At 30.2% G+C, this 15,680-nt stretch overlaps 1 protein-coding gene across 1 annotated transcript; it reads right to left on the minus strand.

Moving 5' to 3' along the window:
• Positions 1 to 455: 455 nt before the first annotated feature.
• LOC141529684 (uncharacterized) lies at positions 456 to 14,839 on the minus strand. Its single transcript, XM_074246341.1, has 7 exons — positions 14,388 to 14,839; positions 11,650 to 12,136; positions 9,985 to 10,143; positions 3,967 to 4,130; positions 2,329 to 3,706; positions 1,987 to 2,108; positions 456 to 1,903 (listed from the first exon to the last, which is right to left on the minus strand). The coding sequence occupies exons 1-7, from the start codon at positions 14,799 to 14,801 to the stop codon at positions 665 to 667; spliced, it is 3,963 nt and encodes a 1,320-aa protein (XP_074102442.1). The 5' UTR covers positions 14,802 to 14,839; the 3' UTR covers positions 456 to 664.
• Positions 14,840 to 15,680: the final 841 nt, after the last annotated feature.

The raw sequence follows: 15,680 nt of genomic DNA on the forward strand, positions 1-15,680 counted from the left end.
AAATAATGATGATATTAACAATCATCTGATAATTTTAATTTTAATTTCAAAACTAAATTTTTACTAAGAAATAATTTTAAAAAATTGTACTATTAGTTTTAAAAATATTCTTTACCATGATTTGTTGGCTAAAAAAAATTCTTAAATATCATCAATGTCTACTAACTTTAATTTTATACCAAGAAATCCTTCAAATTAATTTAAGTAATTTAAATTTAAATGACCATAGATAAATAAACTCTCATAATGCAATAATTCCTAGCAATAATTAAACCAAACATATATTTTATACAAAACTGATTTATTAAATTTCTACTTCGCTCAACGAGTTTCAAAAATTAATTCATTTCAAAATATAACAATAATTAAACAATTGGTGCGCAATAAATATAACAAATATCCTTATAGTCAACTAACAATAATAGCTACAACTATTTAATAACCAAAAAGTACATCTACTGCTGACTTAATTAATTAGAAGCATGATAAAATTTATATAATTACATATTTAAATTTATTAAAGTGATTTAAAAAACAAATCACCAATAACATCAAATAAAATCCAGTAAAAAATTAAAGAGTATGTGCATTATTTATTAAGGTGTTGATCATTTATAAATAAATTATTCACATCAGCTTAGACCAAAAACAACTCAGTAAATAACTATCTTTTATTCTTGTCCATAAATTTCAGCAATCGGTCTTTTAGGCCTCCAGGAACAACTTTTTCAGTCTCAACCTTGCGCTTTTCCTCCAACTTCTTTCTGATGGTCTTCATCCGCTCCTTCTTTAGCCGCTGCTGTTCTTTCTTCCAGATGTCCTTAAAATCCTTGCAGAAGCTGATCCACAGCCCGAAAAAATCTTTAGGGTCAGCAGTGTCTATACTAGTGCCTTTAGGAACATATTGGTAAAAAAGCATAACAGCCTTGAATCTAGCTCTTGCCTCCTGGAGGTTTTCCTTCTCATTAGCCAGTTCATTTCTCGCTCGGGCCAAGAATGTCTCCATCTTTTCCTTAAACGCAGTCGTTGAATCCTCTGGTGATAATTCCGCGACTGTTTTACAGTTCTTTTCACACTTCTGCAGTTCCTTTTCCAGCCTGTCCAGTTCCTTGATGATGTCTTCAAAGTTTATCGTCGAAGAAGCTTCAATATCAGCCGGCTCGGGTACGGGCAGCGCCAGCATCTGATCAAAATTGTAATTGCCCTCTTGTTCTAGTCTCACGCGAACAAGATAGTGCAGAAGAGTAACGCCAGGTACTTTTGACTTTACATCTTTCAATTTACTGAGAATTTCAAGACCAAACCCGTCGGCTTGCCCTCGCATGCGGTTCCCGCCATTCATGTAATTACCGAGAGTCAAAATTAACGCCATAACTCTCTTCAAAGACTGCGAATTGCGGAGATAGTCGCATGTCGACCGCAAATTTGTCAACTTGGTTGAAACTGAAGAAATAGCATCGTGAAACTCCCCTTGGAACATCAGACAAGCGATGCGTTCATTGAAGTTCTTTATCGTCGACAATTGCTTCAAAAACATCTCCGGACGATCCAGAGGAATGCCAGGATTCTCTTTTTCGTGAAGAGTTATGTCTTCCATTTCTTTTGCCGTCGGCATTATCTCGTAAATCTGTCTGAGGGCTTCAAGGCTGACAATGCTGGTGTCCAGGTTGTACACGGCGTTTTCCACCTCGCTGAAGTCCACTCGCAGACTCTTCTCCAGGATACCCACGGTCTTAGAGCGCTTGGAGTCAAGGATTTTTGCTGGCTGGATCTTTGAGGGCTTGCTAGACTCTTCTTTCTTTATCGTCGGTTTTCGTTCGATTACTTGTCGCGAGAAAAGGTCCACGAACTCCTTCATATTAACGTTCTCTTCCTGTTTTTCGATCTCTAGCCACAGGGGAACCTGTCGAGGAAAATCCCGTTGGTTAAATAGAAAAATTTAAAAAAATAAATTGTTAAAAAAGACAGAATAAAATATGATAATACCTGAGGAGGAGCATCTGGAGTCGTTGCTGGAATTGTTGGTTGCTGGTCCGCTGGAATTATTATTCTGGTCCAGTAGAGAGGCTTCATCGGTATTTCTGGTGCCAAAGCTTCTTTTCTTAAACCTGGAATTATAAATTTTTAATTAAAATTATGGATAATTCTAATTAATTTTGCAAAACTCATGAAGTTCTTTCATTTTTGTAAGCTTATTTATTACGTTAGGACTTTTTAAACAATTTTTATAATTTTAATTTAATGATTTTTATTTACATTTATAAATAAAAAATTTTATAATTTCTTCTCTTAATTATTATAGAAGATTAATTTACATAAAACACTCACTTGCTCTAGCTGGAGGATTCCATCCTCCAACAGGTGGAGTAGGTAATGCTGCTGGACCACCTGCAGATGGAGGCGGCGGTGGCGGTGGAGGTCCCGCTGAACTAGATCCTGGTATTGGTGGTGGCGGAGGTGGACCACCTAACCCTGGCATTGGTGGTGGCGGAGGTGGATCACCTAACCCTGGCATTGGTGGTGGAGGTGATGGTGGACCACCTAAACCTGGCATTGGTGGCGGTGGAGGTGGTGGTCCTCCTAAACCTGGCATTGAAGGTGGAGATGGTGGACCACTTAATCCTGACATTGGAGGTGGAGGTGGTGGACCACTCAAATTTGGCATTGGAGGTGGCGGAGGTGGTGGTCCTCCTAAACCTGGCATTGAAGGTGGAGATGGTGGACCACTTAATCCTGACATTGGAGGTGGAGGTGGTGGACCACTCAAATTTGGCATTGGAGGTGGCGGAGGTGGTGGAGGTCCATCAAAAGCAGGTATAGGGGGCGGAGGTGGTGGTGGAGCAGGAACAAAGACATCTGGCAACGGTGGTGGTGGTGGAGGTGGAGGAGGAATAAGATTTATACATGCAGATTGTTCTTTTTTATTAGCTGATTCCTCGACAGGTAAAGATGATGGAGCTGGAGACTTTGAGTCACTCTCTTCCACTTTCAACTCTTTAACTCCATCATCTCCATCGCGTCCATCAGACTTCTTGATTGAAGATTCTTTAGCACTCATCAAACTTTCATTCATCCCAGAATCATTGTCCGCCGGTGGAAAGTCCAGTTTCTTTCTAGCCTTGGTACCTTTAATCTCTTCAGATTCATCAATACTGTCTAATCCTACATCTAAATTATTTAGGCGACTGTTGACGTTATCCGTGACATCAACTTCGTGGTTTTGGTCGATTACTTCTTTTTCTAGCTTGGTGTCAGAAGACTTTCTGAAAGGTGGTACCTGGTACTCAGTTTCATTGGTTATTTTGTCGGCTTCAGAAATAGTCGACAAACCGGACAGTAGCGCTGAAGAATCATCTTGAAATTTATCCGATAATTGATGAGGAATCGGCGATAAGTCTATTGAGCTGCCAGTGAATCTTCCGCTTTCAGATGACACACAGCTTCTATTTAATTCTAAATTATTGTCATCTTTTGGCATAGGTGAGCTAGCTTTTGATCTTGTGACAGTGGGATTTTCTGATTTATCTCTGTTCTGTTTCTCCAGGTCTTCGACCAGTTTCTTGAGCCTCGCGACCTCGGTGCGTAAGCCCGCAATCTCATCTTCAAGTCCTTGGACATATTCCGATGAATTTTTTGAGTCATTATTGCAGGGTTCTGTACAGATCTTTGAGGGTATTAGCGAATCCCAATAGTATACTTGATCAGCCTGTAAAAAAAATAATTACTAATTTAAAAATACATTTTTTTTAATTATTTAAATTTTAAATATTCTCGGACTAATTTTTACTTTTTACTCACATAAAAATGTCAGAGATTAAAATAAAATTTTTTTTAATGATAAGAAAAATGAAATAAGGTACAACTCCCTTTGTGTTTAAAACTAATGAATAGTTGAAAAAATAATTTATTAAAAGCCTGTGGTAAATACTCCGTTTCAAAATAAAAAAAAAAAAATAAATCATTTACCGAAAAAGTTTTGGTTGTCGCCTTATCTCCATGGGGCTTAATAATCCCTATTGCCTGTAACTGCGAATACAATGCAGCAGTAAATTTTTTGAGATCCCCATCCGAAAGTTGTTTTCGTGAATGTTCTGGAATTTCGGCCGTGAGCAAGTTTATTAGATGTTGACCTAGAACCAGGAAAAAAATTTGTCAATCAATTACATTTAACCTCTGTATTTATAACATCTATATGCCAAAGACCAAATATTGACGTAACTCGCTTAAAATATTACGTCGATTTTTTATATCAAAAAGATGTAATATTGTAAAATTTATACTTTATTAATTTTTGATTTTTTTTAATGAAAAAAAAAAAAAATTATTTGAACCAAGTAAATAATTTTGAAGAACTTTATCTTCAAAAAATTCCTAAACTAAAAAATTTAAATAAATTTTACTTGATTCAAGAATTTTTAGGCTTGATTCAAGACAATGGTACTCTTCAAAATTAATTTCTTAGTTCAAGAATTTTTCTCTTAATCTGTTAATTTTTTTTCACCGCAAATTTACCTATCCAAATATAATTATCTAATTTAATTTTAATATTCAATGATATCATGATTTAAAAAGACATCTCATGATTCAATAATAAATCTAACATATTAAAAACTGGTATTACAACAAAATATCTCACGTTTATGTTGAGGGAAGAGAAAAATTTTTTTTATTCAAAAAAACCATTACAGGTTCTCGAAGATAATTTTTTTTAATTTTTAAAACTACTCTCTGCATTTTTCTGTGACAATTGTTGAAATATTAATGCTCGGGTATTTTTTTACGCAGCCTGAAAGTGTCGGACACTCATTAATTCTTTTTTTTTTTTTTTTTTTTTTTTTTTTATTTATTTAAAGTCGCATGAACTACTAAGGTCATGAGCGACTTACTATTAACATGAGTGGAACTTTTGAGATTGGAACTCGTTTTAAACTTTTTTAGGCTCAGCAGAATAATACACTTAAATATTGAAAAAATATTCATTGGTGTACGCCGGACTCGAACCCGGTCCAATGCATTTTGAAAAGCAAAAGCCGGAACCGATAGGCTACTGCGCGCCTTATTAATTCTTTTATTTTTGAGTTATTAAATATTAATTCATTAAAATTGTTAATAAGAATAGTCTGCTTTTTTTAGTGTTTAATCTTAAATATTCAATTCAATGTCGCAATACTTGAATATTTTGTTTGATTTTTTAAATTCTAAGTTCAATAAGCTTTTCAATTATTTAATTTAGTTATGAAAGATTAATTAAAACCAAAGAATAATAAATCAATTTATATCGAAGTTGTTTTTTTTTTTTTTTTTTGATACTTTAAATCTGGCAGTTTATTTATTTAGTTTTACTCACTCTTGGGTATAAGTAATGACCTGTAATTTTGTGAATCTGACAGCTCCATAATTACAAAGCTAATTTATCTGAATAGCAAATTTAGTAGAATTTAAAATGTCTCTGATCTCGGGGAATTATTTAGACTTTAATTAGAAAAATCAGCATAGTACTATGACAATAAAGTAAAAAAAAATTAAGTATCGGCGACGTGAGATTTGAAAGGTTTATTGATCACAAATTAACGACAACTCTCATATTAATTCCTATCGACTTAAGATTGTTAAAGTATAAAGAGAACTAAATACAGTTTGTCGAAAAAGTTATCACTAATATAATAACAATAATAATAATAATAAATAAAAAGCTGAGTGGATCTAACGGATTCGAGAGTCGGTGGGCTCCAATGGACGTTATTATGACCGGACTAAGTATGGTAATACACGATCATCAGCCGTACCAGCGAGGAAGTATTTAAATATTGTAGGAGAATTCACGGAGCGTGTTACACCGAACACTGAATACCGAGTAACGTTTGCTTGCTTTTGAATAATAATAAATATGTTAAACAATAATAATAAAATAAAAATAAGCGATCCGAAAAACAGTCGACGGTATCTTTACGAGCTGACTCGTATCGAGATAATGAAGAAGAATCTCCAGCAGCACAATATTATATTCGGGTATCTGTTTTGCGTAAAATACCAGTTTCCTCTGCTCCGTACTCGGCAAAGTCTCCCGGGCATCATTTTAGGTTTATATGTTTACGTATATTTATACTTATATTATGTTTTTTTTTGTGATACTCTCTCATCTTTCATCTCTGGTTTAGTTGTGCAGTGTCCAAACAAAATGATAACTCTTATCGTATTGTGTGCGCGTAGTATTACACGGATGACGCGCGGAATGCCTGCAGTTTTATCTTTTTATATACTCTGCATTTTATAGTGCAAATTATTTTATAATGCCTATTTTATTTTGTCAGATATTTGAATTATAATACTGATTATATTTAACTCTGCAGATATTTAGAAGTTCTTTAATTTATTTTAAAAATATTTGCAGAATTTGAAACACTTCTTTTTTTTTAATTGCCTTTTTTTTTTTTTTTTTTTTTTTTTTTTATTTATTTAAAGTCGCAAAAACTACTAAGGTCATGAGCGACTTACTAGAGTGGAACTTTTAAGATTGGAACTCGTTTTAAACTTTTTTAGGCTCAGCAGAATAATACACTTAAATATTGAAAATATTCATTGGTGTACGCCGGACTCGAACCCGGTCCAATGCATTTTGAAAAGCAAGGGCCGGAACCGATAGACTACTGCGCGCCTTTAAAAAAAAAAAAAAAAAAAAAAAAAAAAAAAAAAAAAAAAATATTTCAAATTATTCTTTAATAATTTTTTTTTTCGTTAAAAATTAACAACACAGAAATTTTCAGACATTTTTTACATAAAATTGATTAATAATAAAAGCACAAAATTTTAAATTTAATAGAAAATATATTATAAAATTTTTTTCAATACCTGTGATTGATTTTTAAAGATTAAAGACTTGCAAGTAATTATTATTAAAAAAAAATTATAAATATTCAATATTTAGCGCTGCTACAATAAAATAATTTATACTCGCTATAATTATATAAAAAAAAAAAAAATTAAATAAATAAAAACCTTGAAATTGAACTATAATTTTGATTTTTATTGCTAATAATTAATTTAACCTTGAACTTCATTTAATTAATCACAATAACTATGATTATTTCTTTAATTGTTTTTGATAACAGTAGGTGAATTTTATCAGCAAAAAGTTATCGATATTAATTTATAAATTTTTTTTTATCAAACATCCTATTATATTATCAATTTGAATTAATTTACAAACACAAAAAATCAATGAGATTTTATTACGTCAGTTATATATTGATTGGTATTTTATTTAATATTTGTAATTAATTAAAAGTCTGATTTCCGTGAAAAATATATCAAAAAATTCCTTGAAATCTATAAATTTTTTTATTGATTAAATTAATTTTATAAATGATCAGGAAATTTAAATATTTTTAAAAATATGAATAGCTAAAATTATTAATTTTATCAAAAAAAAAAAAATTAAAAGGTCTACAAACAAATTTCAAAAAAACTAAATATATTCTCCATTAACTTAATTTTAAAAACAAATAAAAAAGTGTCGTCATATTGTGTAAATATGACAATAATCTAAATGGGCGTGATTGCATTATGTACAATTGATAGTGCTTTAGATGAGGCCTTTATAATTCCGAATAAATAAAAAAAAAATAAAATATGGAATAAAAATTAGTACCGCGTGCGATAGCGATCCCATGGGAGTCGTGTTCTGTCAGTTGTTACGTGCCGCGTGATTTAGAGATCAGCTTTTATGTAAATGAGACAACGTTAAGTCCCGGTATGGGTCGTTGCGCTACAGCCTCTTATCCCGTGGTTACTTATATTATGCCGTAAGACTACTTGTATCGAGAATCACTTAACCAAATAAAACGTTACTATATATTGAGAAAACTCCGTTGATTAAGATACTGTTCTGTCATTTGCACATTTAATTCTAATACAATAAACCAAAAAACCGCTAAATATTTTACAAACATAAATATTTTGTTCCCTAAAAATAAAAATTACATCAATTAAATTTTTGAGCAATCATAAAAATTATTAATCACTCATTTCCTCGGTTTGGAATTATTTCTTACAATACGTTTATTTAAAACACTAAAACTATGGACCGGAATTGAATTAAAAAAGTTTGGAAAATCCAAATGAGCATGTCTTAAGCGCTCATGTCATATGCAAATTATTTAGATTGAATGTTTACATTACGATTTGTTAACTTTTTCATAAAGACTTCTATACTTTTTTTTATTCGTTTTTTTTTTGTTTGAATTTTCCCGCGAGTGGTGTTATCCCCTCTGTAGGTCGAGCTAAAAAAAAGTTTCGACAGATGATAAAACAGTTAGTAATTATACCATCATGTATGTATAGTTTCTACTTGTTTATAGTTATTTCAATCGTATTTTATGAAAAATAATACATACTAGAATTCAAATTTGCGCGCGCAAGCGCGCGCATGAATTTAGGATTTCCATATATTTTTATGCTTTGATATATTTGACCAATCACGTTACGAATAGTTTGCTTACATGATATATTTTTATATTTTTCATCTAAATTATAAAAGTGGATGGCTGCCAAAATCTCAGAAAAAGTCACCGAACTGACAGTCGAAAAAAATTAACTGTATTGAAACGGAATTATTTTGACACGCAATTTTCACAAGGGTTTTGGCAAATTTCCTAAAGAATGAAACAAAAAAAAATTAAATCGTGAAAATGAATTTTGACAAAGTTGTGGTGTTGTCAAGCCCAGTGCTCTTGTGAATACCCCACTCTTATTCATCTCATTCGTCAGAAAAACGAGTTTTTTCTGAGAAATCTTATATAATCGATGAAAAAATTTTTTTAACGTGTTCTGTAGTTATTATGATTTATCTCAATATGCTTTTCATACATAATTTTTTTTATTTAAATTATGAAAATCACGTTTTAATCGAAATCATGATTTTTAGGCGAGAGTAGAGCTTACCTGCGTGTTTCGCGCTTAAGGCATGCAAAAGTATGAATTGATAGGGGATAAATAGACCGCGACAAAATCAGAGGACAATAAATATAATAAAATTATTGTATGATGATTTAAAAGTAAAACAGTTGGTTGAGTTTTATACTGTACAATATTATACGCGTAATACACTAATATAAAGTGATAACTGATAATAAAACTAGCAGAAGTTGACGACACTTGTTTTGTTTTATCCTCACTCCTAAATGTACAATGGAGGATAATAATGGTATTTTTATATGATAGTATTCCAGTAAATATATATATATATATTTACATGTAAAGCCTCTAATACCAGGCATGTTTACAATCTAGTCGGTAATCCGTCAGCGGATTACGCTATTTACTCTTCTTTTGACTTATGAAATAAATAATACAGATCAAGGCAGCTGGCTGTCACGTGAATTTAACGGTGTTTAAAAAATGTAATTATTGATTACAAAGTCCGAAGAATTTGTCACCGTTTATCATAAGTGATAAACTCTTTTCTGTTATTTATTAAGAGCGACTTTTGTTGACATCTTCGCTTTTAAATGTAATGTAGGTTGTAAGAATATTGAGTGGGAGAGTAATTAATACTATTGATTAAGAGTAAATGTAAATTTTTTTAATGTTTTGCCTTTTATCTTTGATTTGTATTCAAATTTTTAAAAGATGTGAAGAAATAGAGTAACTTTTAAATTTTTAAAAATGAATTTAAAGTTAGCTGTCACTTGACAATTTTTTAATTTTTTTTAACAAATAAATTTGCTCCAAAAAAATTATTTTTTTAAAAAATTGAACTTGTAATTTTTTAAAATTTCTAAATGTCAATTTTTTTTGCCATAATTTATTTGTTACAAAAATTCTTAAAATTATCAACTATCTGCTAAATTAATTTTCATTTTTAAAAATATTTTTGTATAATAAAAATTATTTTTTCAGATTAAAAAATTTTAAGAATGATTTGTTAGTACTAACTGAAATTTTTATCAAAAAAATTTTCAAGCAATAAAAAATATTTGAACTTACCAGTAAATTTTTCGACGAGTGGAAACGGCGGTGTCTTGTGAACAAATGTATTCGCAGATGTAAAACTTGATACTCTTCGGAGCGCAACACCCGCGCTAGGTGATTTCAATTGTTCATTAGTACTGTGTCTGCGATAAGATCCGTTTAGCGGCGGTGACACTGAAAAAACACTCGAAGTTGATAAACTGGGAACATCGTTATTATTGCTCGACTTATAACACGCCATTATTAGTAACTTTTATAACGAAACATAAAATTATTCCGCTTAATAAATAAATTTGACCGTCTAAAATTATTATCAACAAACTTTGCACTGATTGAATCTTCGAAAGTAAAAATAAATATTAATCATAAACTTCTTATAGAAAACAATGCAAGTAGAAAACGTGTTTTCAGTTTCAATGCAGACGATTAAAATGAAAGTCCTCAAGAAAATTTACACTATATTATAATAGTATAATAGTAACTAATGTATGTGCTTATGTATAAATAAATATAAATAAAACTAGAGAGCGTCATATAGTGTCGGTCGTTATCGTACTCTACTCAAATCTAAGAGTTTGTTGGAAATGGAAACAATAACAAGATCAGCTAGATAATCCCTTCGATAGCCTTCAGGACAACACACAAAGTTTATTATGTTTATGTATATCTAACTGAGCAAAACCGGTCTCCAGATCTGCATTATCCGGTTAGACTATTTAATTCCCCATTGTTCGATTCGCAAATATAAATAAAAGTAAAGCTGCATACTCTATCTAATCGAGAGATTAATTTTATTTTGTCCCGGCCGCATTATTCTACTACCAATTTACTTTAGACCTATGTATACTACATGTGCAATTAAATGTTTGTTTTGTACGCGCATCAAAAACTGACAAAATTTGCCCCATGATATTTAGTTGATTTTAAAAAATTTATTGGGCTACGTAACATATTTTTAATCATACGATATCAATGAAAATATATTTTTCATTTTAATATATTAAATTTCTCTGATTTTTAAATTAAAAAAATAGTAAACTTGTCTTTTTAAAAAATTTTTCAATAATTATTTTATTGACTTCAAGAATTGATTTTTTGTCTGTGTAATAAAAATACTGATAATAATTTTTCAATTAAAAATTTTTTTGCTACATTGTTATTTAAGGATTAATTAATTTTTTATGGAATTAAACACAAAAATTACTACCGAGTTTTTAATTCATTCAGTTCTATTTAATATAAAAGTTTGGTAATAAAAATTCTTGCCATTAAAAATGTAAGAAAAAGTTAATATGTATTAAACTAGACGTTCTTGAATTTTTTTTTTTATTTAAATAAGTTTTTTTTTTGTTTATTTTTATTGTTATATTTAAAATAAAAAAAAATTTACATTTAAAATATTGCCGTATAGTAAATTAACTATATATTTATTTTTTGCCTGAAAATATGGATTCTATTATAATTATGATAATCCACGAGACGTCACAATAGCAATTATAATAAATGATAAGAATCAGAGAAAGCTAATATTTATCAACATTAATATGACTTAAATTCCCGATTTAAAAGACCAAATTTTCAGTCGATTCAATTTAAAAAAATTCTACCATCGGAATAATTTTTTTCAAATTTAATAATTAATAATAAATCTAAAATAAAAAAAAAAAATGAATGACTTACCGATTCGCGTGGACTTAGGCTCGATCTTCCGCCCCGCAGCTCCAAAATTTTTCCTATTGTTGGTCAGCAATTGGCGAGACTTTTTGGCGGTAATCGTGTGACCGAAGACAGCGCTGGTATCAGCCACCATCCCGTTTTCCTCGGGATCGGTAAAGACACTGTCGCTGGAAGAAGCTTGGCTCGGTGGCGTGGGTATGTCCGATAGTTTCAGCACACTCGCGTTTGCGCGACGCCACGAATCGGTGACGAGAAGCTGAGGATCGAGATTGTTCGCCGCGGGAATGGAATCAGAAGCGGGTGGTGCGTTAACTGAATCGGTGTGAGAGTCCACAGGTGGGAGCGGACTAGAACAGGACGTTCCGATCTCCTCCTCTTTGAGTATAGGCCCTTGCTGGTACCGTGGTTGTGGGGCTGGTGGCTTTTCAACCGGTACTTCCGCTCGTTTTGGAGATTCCACATCCGGGCGTATCGTTGGGACACCCGGTGCCTGTTTTATTTATTGTTATTTATTGTTATTGCATTGAATTAACAGATTATTATTATTTTTATTATTAAAATGATTGAATTAGAATTAAAGTGCAATTTAAATTTAAATTTATATAAAAATTCATAATAGAAGGCTACTTTATTCACTGTGCAATTGAATATTAAGAGACTTAATCCCTACTAACATTGTTAAATGTGAATGTATTAGAAGAAATATGGGATAATTTTTATTAAAAAAAAAAAAATTTATTTTTTACAGAAAATAAAATTGTTTGTCAAAAAATTAGAATCACATTAATTCAGTATTGGAATGTACATGATCTTTGATATTTATCTAAGGGCTTCAACGCGAGCGAAGCCGAGGGTAAAAGCTAGAACTGTTATACTATTCTGATAATAATATTATAGAACTATCAGCACCTTCAAATGCACCTGTACTATTATTACTTTTGTAAACCTTATTGTCGTCAGAAGAAACAGTCCTACGATCAAATCATAAAGCATTGTATTATTGTTATTATTATTATTGTTATTGTTATTATATCAGTATGATATTAAATAAAAATGAATTAAGATTAGACATCTTATCTTCGCGCTATCGCTGGCTGAATTTGAGTTTAGAGTCATGTTATTTATATCTAAATATATATATAGCATGTATTTCTTATTCGAGATGATATTATCACCGTACAATAATAATCCACGATGTATAATAACAATAACTTCATATCCGTGTTGGAGTAAGTGATTATGTCATTTACTCTGATAATTCTTCACAAATGTTACTCAATTGATTTATTCAATTTATGATAACTGATATCGCATTAGTTGGACAAATTTTATTGTTTTTTTAAGGATTACCTTTTTTTGTCGTCTAAACTAACGCTGAATAAATTAACTCAATGGTTTCATTTATTTGATTATACTTATCGTTGTCATAAAAAATTTTTAAGTTTATTTTTATTTTATTTAAACTTACGCCGTTGAATTTTTTGAATTGCCAGCACAAAAAATTTACGATTTTCATCCAAATAAAATTCATGACAAGCTTGATTCAAGATGTGTGTTAATTAATTTTTGTATAGTAGACGTTTAACAATTTTAATAGTTTTAAATGAAAATTTTAATTTTGTAACTGAAGAGGTTAAATTTCAATAACGTAGAGTAAAAAGTTGACAATCAATAAATTTTATACTAATTCAAAATTATTATATTATAAAAAAATGTAAATTGTTAATTATAGTCTTAAAAATTGTTTTAAAAAATTTTTAAATATTATTTCAAGAAAATATATTAAAGAAAAAAATGATACAGATTTTTCTAATGTAGATAGTGTTGTAATATTCTTTAAAAAAAGTTTTTTTTTATTCCACTTTACACCTTTGTTCTTCAGACAAAATTTGCATTGAAAGTCTAAGTATAAAATAGTCTACTTTATGAGCGCTCAGAATATGTTTACAAACATCTGAGTTAAAATTTCATGTTGTGATTATTAAAATAAATTTAATTCTATAATTTTATTAAACAACCTTGCTGAATTAATTAAAATTCAAGTGATACATGACAAATTAAATTTGAGAAAAAAATATCTAAAACCCGTAACCAACTTGAAGATTTTTTTGTATATCATGACCTACTTTTTGTTATCATGACAAACTTTAATAATTAATTGACAGCAAAAAAATATTCTAGCGGTTTCTCTATTACCTAAGCGGTACAAAAAAATTTTGTTAAGTTAAATTTAAGAATTAATAATAATAGTTGAAAGATATTATTGTTTCTATCACTTTTTGTGAATAGTGTTTAAAAAATAAAAACTTATTTTTATAAATTAGACAAAGTAAATTAAGAATTATTAATAATTACTGTATGATTTATTGTTAAAATTTATCAAAAAATTTTACAATTTTTTTGTAACCTTTTGGTACACGGAAAGAACAAGATGACACTGGATATCATCCCAGATTATACTGAGTAAAAAAAAATTTCAGATAGTAGCTAGTATAATCCAGATATCATCCAGTATAATCTGAATTATACTAGTTACTATCTGAAAATTTTTTTCACTGCAGATATCACTGAGTATAATCTGGGATGATATCCAGTGTCATCTTGTTCTTTCCGTGTAGACCAAACAAAGAATAATTCATATATATTTATTAAAAGCTCTAAACTTTCACTCAAAAATTTAGAACTCGCGTTATATATTAGCAATTACTTTTTTTTTAATTTAAATAAATATAAAATCAAACCTGTCGACTTTTAGGCGGTTGAGGAGCAGGCCTCTTCCCCGGAGTATGAACTTTTTCAAAACTAACTGGAACATTAGTTTCAGGCCCCACATTCTGTTTCTTCTGACGTTTTTTCCCGTCACTTTGATGATTGCCCATCGCGGTATAATCAGCTGTTGATTTCGCGGTGTCATTTATCGTGGGCGAACTCTGCCCATTCAGACCCTCGACGACGTAATTTCCGACATCGCCGCGGATCCGTGACAACAAGGACCTACCGCTCCGATCGGCAGGAGGATCTTCCACAGAGTCATCGCGGGTTAAATAGCTCTTAGTTCTCAAAGAAAATATCCACAGACGGGCGATGTCTCGGAAATTTCTCCGTAAGGGTCGCAACACGCTTGCGGCTGCGCCCTCATTTCCCTCGACATTCATCTCGCAATCGATATACCAAACGCATTTATAATATGTAATATGTGCGAGACACTTTGATATTATTATTAAATATTAACTCACTTTGAAATCTACTGACACACATTCGGATAAATCATGCCGCATGCGGTATAGTTCGCCATTTATTATTCAATAGATTAAATATAAATATAATTACAAGTTGAGGCACTTTTTCTTGCAATTCGCGATTAAAAATTCTTCAGTCAATGCACTACAAATTAATTACGTCTACTTTATCGTGTAAAAAAATTTTTTTTTGTTTTTTGCATCGGGTATAGTCTTAATAAACTTTTAGAATAATCACAATATCAGTCAAATTGATCAAATTGAAAATAATGAGCAGTACAATTTTTGTCTGTAGAAAAAATTTGAAAACTTAAAAGAAAAAAAAATAATGTAAACATTTTGGACGCAAATTTTAGAAAATAATTATGAGCGAATATGTTACATTAGAGAGCAATAATTATCTTCTTTAATAAATACTTCAAATTATAAAAATTTGTATTAAAAATGACAAATTGAAGTTTTGAACAATTTTTTAAAAAAAAAATTAAATCATAATTTGAATTAAAAATTTTTACGAATTTATGAATTCATATTTATAAACGTGCAAAAATATGTTTTATTAGAAAAAAAAATTTTTATTATTTATAAAAAATAGGCGGAGCCTCATCCAGATGTTTTACAATAAAACATTTGTCGATGAATAAATTCTATGATTTAATTTCAAGTTGTTTAAAAAATTTTTATGATTATTCTTCAAAATTTTTTTTACAACATATAAATGTTTTCTACAAATAAAACCGTTTAAGTCCGTTTGTTCTTCTTACTTTCATGTTACTCTCTCAATTAAAAAAAAAT

This window comes from Cotesia typhae, unplaced genomic scaffold (assembly GCF_013202065.1).
Source record: "Cotesia typhae breed Kobodo isofemale line unplaced genomic scaffold, CoteBio_Ctyphae contig_48, whole genome shotgun sequence".
In the NCBI taxonomy this organism is placed as follows: domain Eukaryota; kingdom Metazoa; phylum Arthropoda; class Insecta; order Hymenoptera; family Braconidae; genus Cotesia; species Cotesia typhae.

Coding starts and splice junctions, on each gene's coding strand:
- LOC141529684 (XM_074246341.1), bottom strand. CDS start 14,801: ATGAATGTCGAGGGAAATGAGGGCGCAGCCGCAAGCGTGTTGCGACCC. Junction 12,137..14,387: donor AACCGCCTAAAAGTCGACAG/GTTTGATTTTAT, acceptor TAAATAAAACAG/GCACCGGGTGTCCCAACGAT. Junction 1,904..1,986: donor CTCCAGATGCTCCTCCTCAG/GTATTATCATAT, acceptor TTTCCTCGACAG/GTTCCCCTGTGGCTAGAGAT.